Below are 21,282 nucleotides of genomic sequence, written 5' to 3' on the forward strand. Positions count from 1 at the left end.
TAAGAAAATGCAATTATGAGGTCAATCATTCTTATATGTACACTAAACAAACTTTATCTTCATTTACGTGGCTACAAAATGCACTGGTCAAGCCGAACACAATATTCATCACTTGATTTCATAATTAAATGTGAAATATAGAAAATAGTAAGAGCCCAATCTCAAGTTTTGTTATACAAAATTATACTAAGAAATGTAAATTCAGATTAAGAAGTAGTATTTGAAAAGAAATTAATGTGGAACAAATAAATTCGGAGCAAGAATCGAGACTGCTTACATCTCTAAAAACCGAAATGTCTTCAAACCTTTAATCGCGATAATCTGAAATATTTAAACAATCTTAATTATTTTACAAATCCAATTCTGTTTGTAAAATGAGATAGGGTGTGTGAGAGAGAAAGAAAGAGGGGCATCACATCTGAATCCTTACTTATCAAAATAAAAAAATAAGCAAAAAAATTAATAAAAAATATTTACTTGGAACTTTTAACAAACATGTGGAGTGCTAATACAAAAAACAAATCAAACTCTACAAATTATCTATCTTAGATAACAAATAACAAAATTAATGAAATAAATTGACCTTGTATAATTGTTATCACCACAATACAATCGATTCATCTGAGAAATCACCTCACCTGTCAAAAAAAATCAAACATAAGAAATGACATAAATGAAAAGTTAAAACTATAGTAAAAGATATTGATACATGAACATAAATTTGAAACAAAGAATTTTTTTTGACAAAATGAGAGGAGATAAAATGAGAAGAGATGTGTATAAGAGTCAGGATATACATGAGATCTAGTTTTTGAATTTCAAAATTTGAATCACATAGAAAGAGGAAAGAAGGGTTGAATAGTATTTAGGGAAAATCAAACTTCTGATGAAAGTTTCACGTGAAGCTGCAGAAGTACTGATGCAATACTAAAATATAAGGCTATAATTAAATAACCGTATAAATCAAATCGGATCAAGTGGCAAAAAGGTGTAAATACAGAAATATACGGGGGACAATGTTGTAATTTACATAGGAAAAACATAACAGGTTTTATAATATAGATAGATTGTGATATTAAAGATAAATGAAACATTAGCCTGTTCACAAAATTATCTGATACTTCATTGGTGACATACGATTTCTTAATCTCTCTATCAGAGTGGCCAATAAAATCCTGATTATGTATGGCTCCTAAACACTTGAAAATTCTTCTTTGGTTGTCTAAAAAATTAAATTTATAAAGTACATTTTCACAAATACCCCTAAATTAATGATTTGCCAACAGTGTATTGAACATTCTTGTAAAATATGATATTGCAAGTCAATAAATTAGATTCGAGAAGTTACAAATGCAAAAAGTATAACAATACCTGCAGTATACACACCAAGATCACCTGAACAGACATGTAAAGTCTCCAACCTCCATTGAAGGTCACCAAATCTGTACTCTTCTGATGTTACAATATTGTTTAGTCTCTTCAATAATATGGTTAGTGGCGGTCAGTCGGTGGCACATGAGGACACCTAGGGTCATGTGCCCCATAATTTTTTTTAAAAATTAGTGGGTCCACATATATTACTAACAAGTGCCCCTAGCTGTGTTATTTCTCTACCATGTTCACTTTTAATTTAGTACTTTTTATATGATATTTTGCTATCATCTTCTCAAATATTTCCCGACATCACACATAGTTCCACTTGTTCGGGACCACAAGTCCATTCATCTAGTTTTCAAGTCTAAAACTCATCATTCATTCTATATTTAATCTGGTAATTTTATCATCTCAATTTTAATAATAATTTTTATTATGTGTACAAATGATTCGATTATATTTTAGGGTTTGTATTACCAAAAATTAGGAATATGGTTATATGGAATTGGAGATTCTATTTGCCTTATTTTACTCAATTTGTATATTGTAATGTATTAATTGTAACTTGTAAATTACTGTTGTTTATTTATATATGTTCATTTACTCTTTGTTTAATTACTTTTACATTATATATCTCCCTTTATATGACTCTCTTTGTGAATTGTAATTCTGTAAAATAATTTTAGATATATTATTTGCATAAATTGTAGTTAATGTACTTTTAGTTAAACTATTATATAGATAATTATCATAGCCTATTTTCTTATATATTAATTATTTGAATCAGGGAAATTAAGATACTATAAAAGAAGTGTTGATATTGAAAGGAACATTGCCAAAGAAAACATATTGCAAAGAAAAAGAAGGTGGATACAAGAAGCAGTGTATAAAGCATAAAAATAGATAATCAGATAATTAACTTATTATCACTTGAAAGTGATTATGGGATACGAAAAGCAATAAGTGAATATCCTCCTAATGATGAAGATGAAGTTCGAAGAATAAATCTTCTTAAAGATCCGTGTCAACTAAGAAATCATAATTTTACACTTACACCATTTGGAAAGAAAAATAGGCGATTCAATTCGACATGGTTTGCAGATCATCTAAATTGGTTAGAGTATAACATTGAGAATGGTGCAACTTTTTGTTTATGTTGCTATCTTTTTAAATAAGTCATTGAAAGACATGATTCATTTACTGGTAAAGGATTCTCAAACTGAAAAAAGGCAGATAAGTTTTCTTACTATATAATCATCTACCATTGAGGTTCTTGAAAAATATAATTGATGACATATCAAGTAATGAGCAAAGGTTTGATGCCACAAATATACTTGTAAATATACAATCATATAGTTTTGTTTTCACTTTACACTTGAACGAACTGTCAAAAGTTTTACAACGAAAAAACCAAGATATTGCAAATGTTATTTCTCTGGTCAAAATTTATAAACATAGATTGCAAGATATGGGAGAAAATTTTTGAAATTCCTTTTGTTAATCAAGTGTCAGCCTTTTATTAAAGTTAAAGTATTGATGTTCCAGACATGAATGATGTATTTATGCCTCGGGGAAGATCGCGGCGGATAACTTATGAGACTACAAACTTGTATCATTATCGTGTAAATCTATTTTAGTAAATTATTGATTTGTAACTTATACAAGAATTGAATGGTCATTTTGATGAGGTAAATACCTCCTCACTTCTTTTCATAGCATATTTATGTCCAGATAACTTGTTTGTGGCTTACAAGAAAGAAAAGTTAATCCAGCTTGCTGGATATTATTCAAATAATTTTTCTCTGATTAAGCTTATGTCGCTTGATGGTCAACTACAAAATTATATTGTTGACATGCATTCAAGTGTAGAAATTTCATAATCAAAAGGTATTGGAAATCTTTCATGAACAATGGTTGAAACTGGAATAGACAGGGTATATCCCTTGATTTATCGTTTGTTGACGTTGTCACTAATCTTGCCAGTAGCGACTCAATCGTTGAAAGAATATTTTCTGAAATACATTTTGTGAAGACTAAGCTCAGAAATCGTATTGGTGATCAATGCTTGAATAATAGTTTTGTTATTTATATTGAAAGATAGATATTTGAATGTGTTGATAATGAATGTATTATGCAAAAAATTTCAACACATGAAACTCGTCGTGGAAGTTTGTAAAAGTTATATAAATTATGTATATTTTCAAGACTTATTTAGTTAAAAAATTATGGTGTCCCTTTGTGGTTTTGATCATGGCTTCGTTACTGAATACGATATCAATATTTCCTTTATTTTATTATAAAACAATATATATTAAATAAATCTATATAAAAGTACGAGGTGGACTGCAGAATGGCATAACACTTTATTGAATATCAAACTTTAATATTTGAACAAAATGGAACACGATTTTAATTTTATTTAAGAAATTTTGGAAAAATTATTAAAAACCTGATTTTAATCCTTTTGTTTTATATACAAATATTTTATCAATCAATGTGCTTGGGCTCAACCTTTATAGTTAATTATATTTGTCACTTTAAAATAAAATATTAGAATAAACTTATTTTTATATAATCATTTATATAATTTGGAAAAAAAATATAGAATAATGGGTTGGGCACATTTCTTGTACAATTTTTTTAGCTGAATTATTGATTAATAAATAAATATTTACATAATAATATATAATAAGATTTTTATCCACTTTTCAAGAATAGTCTTCATATGAAATTACAATTCAATTTAAGAAATATATCCATCTATCTATACTATTATAGAATAGGCGTTATATAGAAAGTTTTAATACACTACCAATTTTTTGGTACTGATAAGTGGATTTTATATCTACTTGGAACGCTTCATTACAAGCTTAAGTTGGTGTTTTGGACTTAAGTTATTGGTATTTTTGATGTATTTTTGTGTTATTGCATTACATGTATTAGTTGGATGAATAAAGGAGCTTTTCAAGGAAATATGCTGAAAAGAGATCAGAATTGGAAGCCTAGGCCATGTTCAAGTTGAATAGAATCTCGATAGCTTCGCGTGGACGGTTGAATCATCGAAATCTGACGAACGGAACTCAAACTGCAGCCAAAACAAGAAATGAAGCCAAAATACAGAAGTGTGGCGCGCCCGCGCGGAAGGCGAGGCGGCCGCGTCAGATGTCAGAAGTTGCGCGTGCCCGCGTGGAGGCTGGGGCGGCCGCGTCAGAGTTTTGAGGCAGAATCCTGATTTGTCTTGAATTCGAAGAATTTGAAAGCCTAGGTCGTCCAGAAGCTTATAAAAACCAAAAATAAGATGTTTTTAATAATAAGGGAGCCAAGAGAGAGCAATACGAAGACCTAGAGAGCAAAAGAATGCTACGAAGAAGAAGACTTTTCTATTCTTCAATATAGTTGATACTTTAGATGCTTATTTTCGATTTGTCTTTAAACCCCAATACTCTTATATTGTTTTATATCATGTTTTTATTGGAACCCATGGTGACGATGAGTTCGATTATGAACTAATCGTTGTCATGGGGTTCTTACGGATTTATTTATGGATTTCAATAATTAATTATTTTAATCCTTTGTGTGCGGTGATTTATGATTTCGTAGCTTGGTTGTGCTTATTCGTCTTTGATGCGTAGCTAACATCTAAGATTGTTTGTTAATCTCTATTGAAGCGACAATGAATATAGAGGTTTAGAACTTTTCATGCTAGCATAGGTTTATGTATGAATTGACATGCATAATTCGTGGCTAATTTTAACATCTTATTCACCCTATGTAATCAAGATATATAACTTGTTCTTAAACCATTATGTTTTCAATCTTTATAGACATATAGGGATTAAGCATAATTGGTGTCTATTCAACTTCTATCTTAATTGTGGATGTTTGATAGTAGGGTTTACGTATAACGAAAGTTAGCTTATACTAGTTTCGTGTTATCTGATTAGTTGTCATCATCATCACATGCTAAGGTAAAATAACATACTTTGAATGAAGTATTTAATGAAATTAGAATCTCATGTTTATTCTCATATAAGTAAATCACTTTTTAATTCTCTTAGTTAATATTTGCTAGTATAATCTCTTAAGTAGTTAATCAAAACTCAAATTGTTATTTGTCTTAGCAGTGAGTGATAATCATACATTGTTGCATATGTGCATAATCTGAACTTAACCTAAACCAGTCCATGTGGGAACGAATTTGACTTACATCTTATACTACTTGTGATCACGTGTGCTTACGTGTATTTTCACGTGTGTTTTAGTGCGAACATGTACACGCTGATTTTACAGAATTACCCTTCATTTTTTTTATCAACTTAGTCATATTTAATTATTTGATCTAAATAGTTTGTACCCTTATTTTGGTTTAGCTCGAACATCATCTATATATATCCAAATATCGTCTCTTACTCGTCTATTGTGTCCGGTTATATATAACTTTGTTTCGTGGTTTTCATAATTTTTAACGATAATATTATATAAGATAATTATGTCAAATTAATAAATTAAAAAAGTGAGGGCAATTTAGTAATTTAAGTAAGTACCGATCGACTACCAAATTTTTAATATTTTGTCTATTATAATATAATATAAATTGATAGACAGATTAAAGTCAACTTTTTCTAATCAGTTTACATTCTAATTCATATTAAGGTACATATTATTCTAATTAATATTGAAGTCAACTTATTCTACTAATTTAATTTTTAAGTAATTAAATTTTAAAATAATCTTTACAATAACAACCAATATATTATTTATTTATTATATTAAAAACAGATATTATAATATCTATCATGAGAATAAAATACTCTCGTTTTGGTAATCGTCCTCTCATCTGTATTTTGGGCATCCTCTAAATTTACAATTATATTTAAAATAAAATACTCTCATTAATAGATTAATATTCACAATATAATTTTATAAATATAAATAAGATTAAATATGTATAATAGTCTAAGGCCAAAATAGAATAATATGTACAATTGACCCGTGCATAAAAAAATACCGTTGAACCAGTCTAAAGCAAAATTAAAAATAAAAAGATAATTCGTTCGGGAGGTATAAAGGCTATGTGATATACACTATTCATATGGGTAAAAAAAACTATTGATACGAGTTAAAAGAAAAAATAAATATAGTTAGTTGAATTTGTTGCATTGGGTTATAACAAAGTAATAAATATTATTGACACAGTTAAATTTTTTTTACTATTGAACTGGGTTAAAACAAAATAAGAATTTAAAGATAATTTTTTTAGTCAATATAATGACAACTACATATTCGGGTTAACAAAGTAATAAATACAATTATTTGGATTTGGTTAATATAACTGATTTATTAAATTACGAGTTTTCTATGTCTAAACCAAATCAAATCAAACGTATCCGGTATAGCCCGCTTAGAGAGGCTTAGAGAGGGGTCTGGGAGAGTAAAATATACACACCCCTGACCCGATCCTGAAAGTAGGGAGACTGTTTTCGTGAATACCCTCGACTTGGTGTATAACACGTTATATTATTTGTGTGATAGTTTTGAGACAATACCTTAACCCGTGATTTTATTCACACCTGACTTACATGTAAGTGTATACATTTTCACGCCTTACTATATGATTGATGAAACACCAAGTAAATCTCAATTGAAAACAAGACAACCACGTGTAGAGAAAATCAGGAAGTCCAGTATTAATTATACCAACCCATCATGTGTGAACATTATGATGATGGTGAAGAAATTGATGAATAGGAGTAGAGGCAGAAATGTTTTTATTCTTGTCTTGACAATCGCTGGCCGCTGCATATTTCTCTTGATGTTCTTTTGGCATATCTCAAAGTAAAATAATTTTGAGGAGAACCAACATAACCATCTTATCAATGTGGATATGGACATCAACTATAAGTTGAAAGGTTTCATTGATTTCTTTAAGTTCCATCAATAGCTTCAGATGTGATGCAGAACCTACAGGTACAAAGACTCCATATTTGTCTTGATCACATTCTTGAGTTTGATGTATCTTTAATATTTATAATTTTTAAAATAAAAATAATAAAATAATAATTACTTAAATAAATCGTACATCGCACATATTATATGTTAATATAATAAAGAATGGGACCATTGTTTTTATATACAAACTTCATTTTCATTGCCACTAATCGAATTATACCTTAAAATTTTTAATTACTAAAATCTAATTGTAAATTTCTCGAATCAGATACTTTAATTGTAATGTCGAGACAAGCTGAGTGACCAAATCATCACTTTCAACACTACACAAGTACAGAAAAACTGAAAGTCTAAACTGAAACAAAGCCTGTTTGGAAAAATGTTAGGCGACATAGAGAAGATGATCACAGTAGGCCTTGTTTGGGGAGCAACAAACGCCTTCATGAAAAAGGGTACACTCATCTGGGACCAAAAACTCAAATCTTGCTCTCAACCAAACACTCCTCTAAAGAACTGGCTCAATCTTTTATTAACTTGGCAATACTCTGTGCCATTTATTCTAAATTTATCAGCTTCTGCTACTTTTTTTGCTATTTTAAATGACACCCCTATTTCACTTGCTGTTCCTGTGACTAATGCCACCACTTTTGCTGCTACTGCCTTGTTTGGATTGCTTTTGGGTGAGGATATTCGTGTTTTTTCGGGTTTTTTTGGTACTCTTTTTATTCTTGTTGGGGTTTATGTTTGTGTTATGTGAGTGGTTTTAGTGTAATTTGACTAAAATTTATGGTTTTTGATGTAAAATTTTGAATCTTTGATTTATATGTAATGAGGAAATTCGTTTTTTTTCCGGGTTTGTTTGGTACTTTTTTGTTTTAAAATTCTTGAAGGGGTTTTTATTTGTGTTGCGTGAGTGGTTTTAGTCGAATTTGATTATTTTGATTGAAAGTTGTGGTTTTTGTTGGGTTTTGATGTAAAAGATTGGATCTTTGAGTTAAGTGTAATGAGGGTGTTTTGAATTAGTATATTCATATTGTGGGTTGTTGTCGAAATTGGTAATGTAGGTTTCTTTATGCGGTGATATGATATTTATTACGAGAATTTGTTGCTGCATTTTATTTATTTTCGTATGCAATGATGCTCAATTTGTTACTTTTTTATATTCAATCTAGTTGTGCTGATGCCTTTTGTTATGTATGTTGATTATCAATGATCTGAGTTACAGCTATCAATTGTGTTATTGTTATATCATCAAAACACCTCTTCACTCTTAGAGATACAGTATGTTATCCATGTCAAACATGTTGCTTCATTCTGTTTAACCATGATTCCTTTGGTTGCTCTAGTGTCTGTTTTTTTAATTGCTCTAGTGGCTGGCTTGCGAATGAGCAAATGACCAAGAATGTTTTGCTTATCCTTTTAGATGTTTAAATATCATTACTTTAATTTTATCTAGATTTTGGTTAGACCGTCTACATATACTCCGCGTTAGCTTTTTCACGATATTGAACATAACAAGTTAGTGTCTTTCTCCACTTTAAGGATTATTACGGTTTGAGATCATTAAAAACTGTCTAGGCTCTAAATATTAATAATGTTCTAAATCAGTTCTAGCGCTAGAGTAATTATAATTATATACGTTTATGTTTTCATTTAATTATGACAGGGTGTTATTATTTCACAGTAGATATCTATTAGTATAGCTTTTGAAAATTTTAGGATCTTTATATAGGATACAAACTTGCAGTTTTTAGAGTTTTAGATTGTTGTTTGCTCTTTAGTTCGCGCATGGAATTGGAATGTCTTGTATACAGCATCCAGATCTTTTGTGACTCAACTGTAGCTTCATGAGCCTTACTTGGACTGTTATTTTGATTGCCAGCTTAATTCTTACGAGAACTGGGTTATACAAAAATCAAATTGGCTGAGGTCACAATGTGGCATGCTGAAACCAAGCTACCCAGAATAATTGTATAACCGATGAGAATGTGCATCTGATGAGAATGTGCATCTGAATAACAGTTGATCTAGAGAATAACAAAATGGTTGAAGAGCATCTCATGGTAGACTATCTTAATTTCAATATTCCTTAACGCTTTAGTTACACCGTACCAAAACACCAAAGAGCATCTGGATAGTACTTTACTTATAAATATGTTCTTTTGTTGATTATGAACATTAATTTTAGCTCAATTTCAAGTTTATTCTCTCTAAAAGCTGAGAAGAATGATGGTGATCAATAGGTTAAATCGTTCTCGATTCATTATTATGTCATTAATTTGTTATAAAATAGTAGGTCACTTAATAGGTATGTATTGAATTCATACATTACGGTCTTAGAGTTATTACCAAGGCCTGTTTCCTTAAATTATCAAGTATTGTAGCATTCAAGGACCAAGTGTTTATAACGGAGCAGTTGTAAACTATTGAAAATTTTATTTTATATATGGAATTCCTTCACTACTATACTAGTATGAGTGAAAAACTTCAAAGCATGGTGCTTTAAATGTAGTGATTTTACCTCTTTGAGTTACGTATTGTCGCTTTCATATAAGGTCCTACTTTATAAATTGTTTCGTGTATTCTGAGACTGGCATTCTTGGAGAAGTTTATAAAGAAGGGAAAGAGCAATGAATATTTATTTAGTAATTTTTAGAACAATATATAATAAAAAGAAGACACTCAGGTGAAAAATTGAAATTGTGTGTGGCTGCTGCAAATGATGATTTTCATCAATATTGTGCCTTGCTACACTCGGAAGGGATCTGCCCATTGAATCGCTTTGCATCTTTGCAGTAGTCATAGATCATGTAATTATCTCTCGCCCACTTCATCTGACCCTGTTTACCACTGCTCAACTGTTTGTGAATTGGGGAGGTCCACCAGTTGGCAGGGGATGGAGAGGAACATTGAGCAGTGCTGAACTGTCCATCCCACTTGCAAGCCCTAGCTCTGAAGTGACGGAATCTGGCTATGAAAGGTGCACAATTCCAGTCGATCTTTACAAGGCCGCCTCGAGTTGCCCAGTTGTCAGCATTCCACAAACTGGAGTAAACCCTCATCCCTTGCTGGTTTGGGTAAGCAATTCCTTCACTCTGATAGTTTCTATATACGCGAATTGGCAGATTGTCAATATACCACCTGAAAGTACCATAAGAGTTTAGATAAGTGGAGAGTTCTTTATATATGATTTTTTCGAGATACTTGAGCTATTTAAATCACCAAAGATATATCATTACAAAAAATTACTAAAGATAAAGGTGGCACATTAATCCATCATGTTCAAAACATCAAAATAAAATTTAAACTCAATTCAAAGTATTGGTTTTCATAATTTTAGTAATTGTTTTAAATTATTAATTTTTACCTTCTTAATATAAGGCTATTTTCATTGAGAACATGGAATTAGTTGTGAGATGTTAGAGTCAACTAAATGAAAGTGAAAATGGGCTTTAGTCTATTTCAATAGTGAGAAGTAAACTGGGTGAAGGAGAAATGAGAGGTATTAATAATTGTGTTAAAAATGTATGTATAATATAAATGTAATGTAACCATTGTTTGTGAACGTGAAGTAACATATTTTATTCACTATTGCAATCCTTTCAATTTTTATTAGGAAATTTGAAATGAAACTTGATTTGAAAATATCATAAATTCTCATTATATAAATAGTGTGTAAATTAAATATTATTTATCAGTTACTACCTAAAAATATCAAACTAAGTAATATATTATTTATAAAATAAAATTTCATTAACTATATAAATGCTAGTTTGATAAGGTATAAACAGATGTCACATAGTATCCAATATATTTAAGCCAATTTTATGTTTAAAGGCCTCTGAAAATACAAAAGACAGGACTGGATTATATAAAGATGGACGGAGGTAGTGCTATATGATGTTATCTTACCCGATGGCTGTTGGGTTCCAATGTATGGTGTAGTTGTGGTAATCAGCAGTTGGATCAAACCACAAGTAGAACTGCTGTTCTTTGTTCCCAACTCCTTGTGTGTATATGTTGGTGTGGACAACATAAGGCTGTCCTGATGAGTTCCCCAAGAACTCAAAATCGATCTCGTCATGCTTGTCCCCGATAGAAGACAGCTACAATGGTCAGACAAGTAAGGTTAGAAAAGTTTTATTTGCTGTGTTATGTCACTTAAAACATGTATGAAGTTTTGCACTTACATAGTAAGCTGTGACAGTTCCAGCTGAATTCCCTGGTACCAATTTGATCAGCATTTCAACGCTTCCAAATAGGAATGATCTCTTTGTTTGAATGCCGGAACCTGCACACATAGGGCAGTTGAGAGAATTTTATCATATTCGGGATTAGCTGAAACTACATTGAGAAATATTTTGATAAGATAATCCCTAGCAATTTAGATACATTGAAAAGGATGCAACTTGCAAGTAGTGAAAAGGCAACATTAAGAAGCAGATTCTTGTTCATCCTATCTAGAAGTCATACCTGATGTAGTATCCAGCACGAGCTGAACATCTTCGCCATTCATAGAAGAATGTTGAGCACCCCAGTTGAAATACATACTTTTCGAGATCATTGCATGTACAACAACCGATTGAAATACAGAAGCTGAGATGAAAAGAGCGACAATCAAAGTCTGAAAATTTGCCATTTCTTGCTGTCCTGTTTAACAACCAAACTCTCTCCTTTTCTAATATCAGTTACTGTTCAAGTGGAATGAATTCTTCCCAGTTACTTGAGTTCTTTTTATAGCCATAGTCTGCCCTGGTCAGATGAACCCTGTTTGTTTTTCAACGTTTATTTAATATCTGACTAGTCTTGTTTTGACATTCGTACTTGATATATTATTGTCCAGTTGAAACTTTCCCTGCCAAAATTATACTTAGTTATGCTCCTCTACTGTTAGACAGCAAGTTGATTGTACAATAATCTAGTAGTAGTGTGCCATCAGTTTGTTTACATCTTAGATTCATGTATTACATGAAGCTGGACATCTATAATTGCTACAATATGTAGTGGTCTGTTTCATTGGTTTACTTGGTCTTTCATCTGTCAAGTTTTTTTTTGCCCAAGGCAGGAGAGAATGACAGTACAAAAGATAGAAACTATGTACCACAGTATTCATCCTACCTCACAGAATACAATACATAATACTTTTCCACTTTTTTTTTCCAAAATATTATGCATTTCATCAAAAAACTTAATCCAGCTTGGACAAACCCCAAAACTGGTAATACGATCAGGTTGACAAACAAATAAACGAGCTAAATGAATAGCCGTTTTGTTTCCAGATCACTTAACATACCGAATATAAGTATTATTTAAACTGAAAAATATTACAATAGTTTCCCAAGAAATCCATCCTACACCATCTCCAAAATCACTAGCATCACAATTGACCTTCACACAATTAATTCCAGTTATAATCCAATGTTCAGAAGTGATTGGAGGTACAGATGCCCCCCTCGTAATATGAACAATCTTCCGTTGTGAAATGTGAGTTTTTGCGATTTTCACCACTGATTTGATATGAGCTTTCAAGATTTCCCGAAACACCAATTGAATCATTCTCAACGATATAAACCAACAAGTCAAAAATAAAAAACATACGGACCACTCCAAAAAGGAGGACAAACAACCACTCCAAAAGGAGGACAAACAAAATACCAAAAAGATTGGATATGATTATTGAAAGAAAAATAAAAAACTGATTATTAGATGGGGGAGAAGAAGATGGAAGTGATTTTGGGAAAAGGAAGAGGGCTTAATTGATGAAGAAGAAGGAATAGATCTGAATGTTTTTAAGGCGGGTAACTAGGGTTTGGGGTCGACTTTTAGTGAGAGAGTATATACTTTTCTACTTTTAAGTCATATAAACATAATACATTTTAATTCTTTGTACTATTATTCTCGGTTGTAGATTTCAGATTCGAGTCTTGCCTGTCTAATGTTCCACGACAAGGCATCTGGAAAGTGAATTCGAATTTGGTATTTTGTTATCGGGTAGTACTTTGGTGCATTGTTTCTCACTAGCAAACCAGGATAAAACAAGATATGATATGTTAAATTGTATTTCATTGTCATAGGCAGGTAAGGTAGTGAAGAATTTTTCTGCCATATATTTATATCATTCTATATATTATTTATCAAGATATCTGTCATGTACAATACAAATTAAGGCCCAAGTGCATCCCTGCTGACTGCTGAAACGCGTTTGGAGCTAGGAAAATAACGTGCATACGACTAGTAACTCAACATAGGCACACATCTAAAGTAGACGTGCAGATTGCATTTCCTTGGATAAAAATTTGTGCTTCTCCTAGTTCTCTTCATATAGGATATGACAATGAAATGCCGCATTTACAACTCTCTCTCAAGTCATTCAAACCAAACCAGGCTCCTGATTTTGGTCGGAATTGAATGATATTTGAAGTACTGCTAGCGGTTCAACGTTTTCAGTTTAGTAGTACGGGAGTCGGGAAAGGTAAATATATAGTATTATTAGTTTTGCATTCTACATGATGAATATGGAGGCAATCGCAGATTAATACTCAAGCTTGGGATATAACATCTGTGATTGGTACAAAATACAGATCAGATGGCTAAAGATATATCTGGCGTCTACTGCACAACGTTTTCAGCAGATTGTAGTTTGTTTAAACCAACTTTCAACTAAGTTGAAATATGTTTTCGCACAAGGCACAGCCATGCCGCTTGCATTTCTCGAAAGTACTCCCTCTATCCCATTAAATTCTCTTTCCATTAAATTATATACATTATTTTTTGACACGTGTTTCAATACTCATTTAAAGTATAATTACATAATTTTTTTTTAAAATCTTTTTTTTTTTCTGAATAAAAGTTTGAAGTTTTATGTTCAAACTTTTATTCAAAAAAAATTAAAAAAAATTATGAAACTATATTTTATAAAAATCTCGAAATACGTGTAAATAGTGCATATATATACCGGTGGACGGAGGGAGTAGTTCTTTTTTTTTTGCCCGAAAGAAAGAAGTTTTATTGAAATTTCAAATCTTGTAACTATACATGTTGGAAATCAAGATGGACATCTCCCATCTTCCATGTACGCTCTGCTATAAAACTAGAACCTCTCGCCAAGAAGTGAGCGGCTTGATTCGCAGATCGCTTAACAAATCTAAACTTAATGTTTGTGGACTGTAATCTTGTCAACAAAAGTCGACATTCGCTGACCAAATTTCCCAAGTCTGAGAAGCACAGAAACGAGCTGCGAATTGCTTAAACCATTGACAAGCAATCTGACTCTACTGTAGCATTTCTCAACCCATTTTGCTTCACCCAGGTTAATGCTTCTCTAATGCCCATTACTTCGGCCATCTCTGCACTAACTTTGCCTCTCCAGCTTTTCGTTTTGGCTTCGACTAGTTGGCCTGCAGAATCACGCACAATAAAAGCAATACCATAGGTATCAGATTCCTCAAAAATGGCTGCATCAGAATTAATCTTGACATTATTATAACTAGGAAAAGTCCAATGTTCATTTCCATCTTCAGGCGACATGTAGCCTAAGAATCGATCAAAGGTACGATCCTGAACATTCTTCCACTGGTCAAGAACAGAACGAGCTGAAGCTACCACTTCATTCGGGTTTATGTTGCACTGATTCCAGATAAGATCATTTCTACTTTTCCAGATCATCCAACAAGTCATTACCACTGTTGCAATTACTTCCTTCGACTGGAGTTCAAAAATTCGAGATAACCACTCAGGAAAAGATATGACATTACTTACGAGTAAGGAAGCATCAATCTTAGCCAGACAAGTACGTGTATGAGGACAGAGCACTAGTACATGTAAGATTGATTCATTTTCCAAGTTGCAAGCTGCACATATTGGATTTACCTGGACTTTTCTACTTCGAAGCAGATCTTTGGTGGGGAGACAATCTGTACAAGCTCGCCAAAGGAAGTTTTTGACTTTAGGAGGGATTTTTAAATTCCATAGAGAGCGCCAGAAACCTGAACTGTTCGCTACAACAGTGTCTAATCTTCCTTGATTAATAAGCATATACGCACTCTTTACAGAATAATTGCCGAACTTCTCCTTCTTCCAGTACCAAGAATCTTCCACCTCCTTATTCATAGGAATTGCAAGAATAATGCTCGAGTCTCTACTGTCGAACATGTCCATGATTAAGTCGAAGTCCCAAATAATTCTATCAGGACACATTAGAGATGAAACCATTTGGTTCTTAAAAGCTTCATTATCTGTATGGATAAAAGCATCTGTATCATCAGGCAGCCATGGATCAGAGCATATATTAATCGAAGCACCATTTCCCACTATATAGCTTACTCATTTTCTGATGACCTCCTGAGTTGCCATAATACTTTGCCAAATATAACTAGGATTGTGACCAATCTCAGCAGTTAGAAAGGTCCCTTTGGAGTAATATCTTGCCTTGAAAACTTTACTAACTAGCTTGTCCTAAAACTTTAGCAATTTCCAGCCCTGCTTACCGAGTAAAGCTAGATTAAAATCTCGGATATTGCGAAAACCCATGCCACCTGAAAATTTACTTTTACACATTCTGGTCCAACTCTGCCAATGAATGCTTCCATCTTTTTTCGAATCAGTTTGCCACCAATACTTACACATTAATCTCTCTAGCTGCTGACATAAATCTGCTGGAAGAAGAAAAACACTCATGACATAATTGGGAAGAGCTTGAGCTATTGTTTTCAGTAACACCTCCTTCCCACTCTTGGATAAAAAATTTTGCTCCCATCCCAGGATCCTTGCTTTCAACTTTTCTTTGATGAAAGCAAAAATAGCAGATTTATTTCTTCCAATAATGTTAGGAAGACCTAAATAGCTATTGTGATCAGAGGCTTCCGTATATTTCAACTTTGAGCAAAGAGTATGTTTAAGAGAATCTGGAACATTTTTGCTGAAAAAAATTGAAGACTTACCATTATTGATCTTTTGACCTGAGGCAGTCTCAAATATATTCAACACATACAAAATGTGATCAGCATTTTCCTTATTTTACTTGCAGAAAATGTAAGTGTCATCCGCGTAGAACATGTGTGATATGGAGGGAGCCGTCCTAGCAACTTTGATTCCAGTTATTAGACGTTTTCTCTCAAAATCCTGCAGCAAAGATGAGAGTCCTTCCATACATATAAGAAACAAGTAGGAGGATAAAGGATCTCCTTGCCGGAGACCTCGCTCAGGAACAATCAATCTGAAATTTCTACCAGCATGAGCAATGGAGTATTTCACCGAATTTAGACAGTTTATAAACAGATGTACTATATGACTGTCAAACCCCATTCGAAGTAGCATTGCTTCCATATAAGACCATTCAACTCTATCATACGCCTTTGACATGTCCAATTTCAACGCCATCTACCCTTCTTTTCCTTGAGTTTTCCTCTTCATATAATGCATGATTTCGAAAGCAATCATTATGTTATCCGTTATAAGTCTTTCAGGAATGAAAGCACTTTGAGCTTCAGAGATTAAAGAGTCGATAACCTTCTTCAGTCTGTTGGCCAAAACTTTGGATATCACTTTGTATAATACATTGCATAAAGAGATGGGTCGGATATCCATCATGAACTCAGGATTCGGTTTCTTCGGAATGAGAGCTATATTGGTATTCTGCAATTGTTCATCAAGGCAGCCGGTACTAAAGAATTGCTGCACTATGGAGACCACATCGCTTTTAACTATGGACCAACATTTTTGACAAAATCCGAGGCTCATCCCATCCGGCCCCGGGGACTTGTCAGGATGCATACTAAACAAGGCTTCTTTTACCTCTTTCTCAGTGACTTCAGCGAGTAACATAGTATTTTGTTCCACGGTCACTTTACTTTGAACTTGATTCGTTACCCTGTCCCAATTTGTATTTGAAGCTCTAAAAAGATCCTTGAAGTAATTCTCCACTGTTTGCTCCAAACCACTTCCCCATTCCACTAAATTGCCTTGGTTATCCGATAAATGTTCTATTAGATTCGATTTCCTTCTACTCTTCATGGCTGTGTGGAAATACCGACTATTTTGATCTCCTTCTTTTAACCAAAGCTGTTTAGCACGCTGATGCCAAAAAATCTCTTATTGAACATAAGTTTCTATCAATTTCTTCTTTTCTTCCTGTAAGAGGTTCAAGGAAATGTTGTCAGTTCGCCCTTTTAGCATCTGCATAATTCTTTTACTTTTGTTTATTCATTTTTTGAAGCTTCCAGTAAACTCCTTTCCCCACTCAGTTAAGATCTCAGAATAGCGAGTCAGTTTGTCATAGAAGGAACAGTCATTGATACTCCAAACCTCCTTAAAAATTTGAAAACACATTGGTTCTCTTAACCAAGCATTTTCGAACCTGAATTTTTTTGTCTGAACAAAACTGCGACCTTGAGTTGGCTCTAACCAAATAGGAGTATGATCTGAAGTGGAGACATTTAGATTTGTGAGTTTGATATCCTTAAAGAGATGAAGGAAGTCTTGGTTCACTAATGCTCGATCCAACCTTACTTCAATATGATTGGGAGTACCCAGTCCACGCTCCCAGGTAAATTGATGGCCACATAAGTTCAAGTCAATCAAGTTGCAATCATTTAAAGTATCCTAGAAACCTGACAATAGAAGATTGGGGTAGGGTCGTCCTCCTTTTTTATCTATCTGAGCTAAGACGTTGTTCATATCGCCAATCAAACACCAAGGTTGATTGTTACTATTGTGCAGATGTCAAATTAAATCCCAAGTTTCTTCCCTTCTTGACCTGTCTGGTTCCCCGTAGATATCAGTAAGACGTTACTACATACCTTCCCTAGTAGAAACATCAACATCAACATGATTCTTACTATAACAGCAAAGTGTGAGAACATTTTTGTGACGCCAAAGAAGGGCAATTCCTCCACTATGACCACTAGCTTCAACTACAAACATACCTTCAAAATTCAACTTTAGCCTCAACTTTTCTACTACCGCCTGCTTACATAAAGTCTCACAAAGAAAAATAAAGTCGGGACGTTTCTGGAAGACAATCTCCTTTAGGAATTGTGAAGCCCATGGAGTCCCGATTCCACGGAAATTCCAACTGATTAGACTCATAATGATAGGCGAGTACCACCTTGGATACTCGCCTCTGGTTCTGTTAGATATATTTGATAATGTCATGTCTAATATGATTTGTGTTTAGTTTTCAGATCTTACTTAAACAGGATAAATCAGTACTTAACTGAAATCAACACTTATACTGAAGTCAGAACTTAAGTTATCAGTACTTAAGGTTCAGGAGATATTTATCAGGAGATAATATCAGGACTTAAAGGAAACTTTCAGATAAGGAAGGCGGCTGATTGAAAGGAAAGAAGATCAAGACAAACGTAAGAAGAGATATGCATGAAGAAGGAATTCTGTGAAGAATGGAATACTTGGAAGAAAAGATAACTGATTGATATATTTTAGAAAGCAGAATTATATTCCATATCAATTAGGGATTATCTTGTAACTGTGTAGTATATAAACACAGACATAGGGTTTACACTATATGTGTTATCATTATCGAGAATATTATTCATTGTAACCCTAGCAGCTCTCGTGATATTTGTTCATCACTGAGAGAGGACAATTCTACATTATAACAGAGTTTAATAAAGTTTATTTTCTGTTACTTGTGTTCTTTGAATTCAATTTGATTGTGCTATACACTGTATTCAACCCCCTTCTACAGTGTGTGTGACCTAACAAGTGGTATCAGAGCCTATCTGTTAACACACAAACAGTTTAAGATCCAAAAACAATCATGTCTGAAGTAGAAACTCCAACCAAGCCCACCAAAACTGAAGAACCCCCAAAGAATCAAATCCATAGTCGATATGAGGCTATTAGAGTTTCCATACTGAAACCATCTGAATATCCCATATGGAAGGTGAGGATGACTATGTTTCTGGAAGCTACAGATCCAGAATATCTTGACAGAATCAATGAAGGACCTCACAAGCCAACAAAACTCGTTGTTGTAGTTGCAGGTGAAGCAGAAAAGTCTGTACCAAAGGAGAAGAGTGATTACACTGCTGAAGATATCGCATCAATTGCTAAGGATGCTAAGGTACAGCACTTGCTGCATAGTGCCATTGATAATGTAATGTCAAACAGGGTAATTAACTGCAATACCGCAAAGGAGATATGGGATGCCTTGGAGACAAGGTGCCAGGGAACTAATTCGATTAAGAAGAACAGGAAGACAATACTCACTCAAGATGATGAACACTTTGACTCAAAGCCTAATGAGTCATTGACTGATTTATATGACATATTTGTCAAACTCTTGAATGATTTGTCACTAGTTGATAAGGAGTATGATCTTGAAGATTCAAACCTTAAATTCCTGTTAGCTCTTCCTAAAAGTTGGGATTTGAAGGCAACAATTATAAGAGACAACTATAATCTTGAAGAAACAACTCTTGATGAAATTTATGGGATGCTCAAGACTCATGAACTTGAGATGGAACAAAGAAGCAAGAGGAAAGGAGGAAAGTCAAGGACAATTGCTCTTAAGGCTGAAGAAGAATCCCCCAAGGTAGCTACCTCAAGGAAAGGCAAGGGAAAAGCGCTCATCACAAAGTCTGATACTGAGTCATCAAGTTCTGATAGTGATGATGACTCAGAAACTAAAAGCTTTCCTGAGATGGATGCTGATGAAGAGATGATGAAGCTGTGTGCTCTTATGGTGAAAGGCATCACAAGGATTGCATATAGGAAATTCAGAAAGGGAAACAGGTTTTCCAGAAAAGGTGCAAGTTATGATAAGAAGAGTTTCAGAAAATCTGAAGGCAAATGAGGGAAGTCAGAAAGAGGAGATTACACAAATGTCAAATGCTACAACTGTGGTGAGAACGGCCACATATCTCCTGATTGCAAGAAAGTGAAGAGTGAAAAAGGCAAGGCTCTTGTCACAAAGAAGAAAAGCTGGACAGACACTTCAGATTCTGAAAGTGAGGTGAACTATGCCTTGATGGTAAATGCTGATAGCAGTCCTGAAGCTGTTGAGTTAAAGGTACCTCAAACTACTTATGCATTTCATACTGATGACATTAATGAGTTGGGAAGATATCTTAAAACCATGTTCATTAGTTATAGAGATCAAACTTTAACATGTGAAAGATTAAATTCTGAAAATCTTGCTTGTAAAAAGAGGAATGATTATTTAAAAAAAGAGTTAGTCATGTTCCATCAAACTCAGAAAGATAGAGATGATGCTTTCTATGTTAGGGATAAATTACTTAAAATGAATGAATCTCTAAAGACTGAGTTAGAAAAGGAAAGAGAGATTATCAGGACTTGGACTAACTCTGGCAGAACAACTCAGAATTTGTTAAGTAGTGGAAACTGGAAAGAGGGCTTAGGTTATGGAGATGATAAGAATGATAAAGGAACTGTAGAAATTAAGCCTATAGTTGTTAAACAAAAGCCAAAGTTAAAACCTGTTAAGTTTGTAGCTGTAAAGTCTAATACTGAGAAATTAGAAGTTAAAGAGGAATTAATTTCTGACAAACTAAAACATGAAAAGACAATTGAAGTTAACTTAGGCTTAATGACAAAGAAGCAGCTTAAGCATAAGCTGAAAGATGTTAAGAATGTAAACAAGGTAAAGTCACATAGGAAAAATAGGAATGGAAAGGAAGGTGTGAATAAGAGCAATGATTATAAGCCTGTTCCTAATGCTCCTAAAAAAACATGTCATAACTATGGAAGTTCTAACCATCTGGCTTCTTTTTGCAGGAAGAATAAGAATATAAACTCCTTACCTTCAAAGTCAGGAGTTAAGGGTCAGTCTGTTAGATATAGGCCATAAAATGCTTGTTTTCATTGTGGTAGTTTATGGCATTCCATTATACTTGTAAGGAATATCATAGTTTGTACTATGATTATTATCAAATAAAACCTTTTTTAAAGAAAGTTAGCATTGTTCCTTCTAGTGTA

The 21,282-nt window shown here is 33.2% G+C and overlaps 2 protein-coding genes and 1 long non-coding RNA gene across 3 annotated transcripts; 2 read left to right on the plus strand and 1 right to left on the minus strand.

The window, feature by feature from the left end:
* Window positions 1–7,241: 7,241 nt before the first annotated feature.
* On the plus strand, window positions 7,242–12,140 carry LOC141692721 (uncharacterized). The gene is made up of 4 exons (XR_012562883.1): window positions 7,242–7,341; window positions 9,206–10,400; window positions 11,184–11,451; window positions 11,531–12,140. It is a non-coding gene; the product is annotated as an uncharacterized LOC141692721 (long non-coding RNA).
* Window positions 7,606–8,173, plus strand: LOC141692720 (uncharacterized). The gene has a single exon (XM_074497646.1). It carries the CDS (start codon window positions 7,703–7,705, stop codon window positions 8,078–8,080), a length of 378 nt encoding a protein of 125 aa, XP_074353747.1. The 5' UTR covers window positions 7,606–7,702; the 3' UTR covers window positions 8,081–8,173.
* On the minus strand, window positions 10,011–11,962 carry LOC141692719 (putative xyloglucan endotransglucosylase/hydrolase protein 26). The gene is made up of 4 exons (XM_074497645.1): window positions 11,797–11,962; window positions 11,514–11,614; window positions 11,236–11,429; window positions 10,011–10,464 (listed from the first exon to the last, which is right to left on the minus strand). Exons 1-4 carry the CDS (start codon window positions 11,960–11,962, stop codon window positions 10,056–10,058), a joined length of 870 nt encoding a protein of 289 aa, XP_074353746.1. The 3' UTR covers window positions 10,011–10,055.
* Window positions 12,141–21,282: the final 9,142 nt, after the last annotated feature.

The sequence above is a fragment of the Apium graveolens genome, chromosome 10 (genome assembly GCF_009905375.1).
Source record: "Apium graveolens cultivar Ventura chromosome 10, ASM990537v1, whole genome shotgun sequence".
Classification (NCBI taxonomy): domain Eukaryota; kingdom Viridiplantae; phylum Streptophyta; class Magnoliopsida; order Apiales; family Apiaceae; genus Apium; species Apium graveolens.

Coding starts and splice junctions, on each gene's coding strand:
- LOC141692720 (XM_074497646.1), top strand. CDS start 7,703: ATGTTAGGCGACATAGAGAAGATGATCACAGTAGGCCTTGTTTGGGGA.
- LOC141692719 (XM_074497645.1), bottom strand. CDS start 11,962: ATGGCAAATTTTCAGACTTTGATTGTCGCTCTTTTCATCTCAGCTTCT. Junction 11,615..11,796: donor CGTGCTGGATACTACATCAG/GTATGACTTCTA, acceptor CTATGTGTGCAG/GTTCCGGCATTCAAACAAAG. Junction 10,465..11,235: donor TGGAACCCAACAGCCATCGG/GTAAGATAACAT, acceptor TGGTACTTTCAG/GTGGTATATTGACAATCTGC.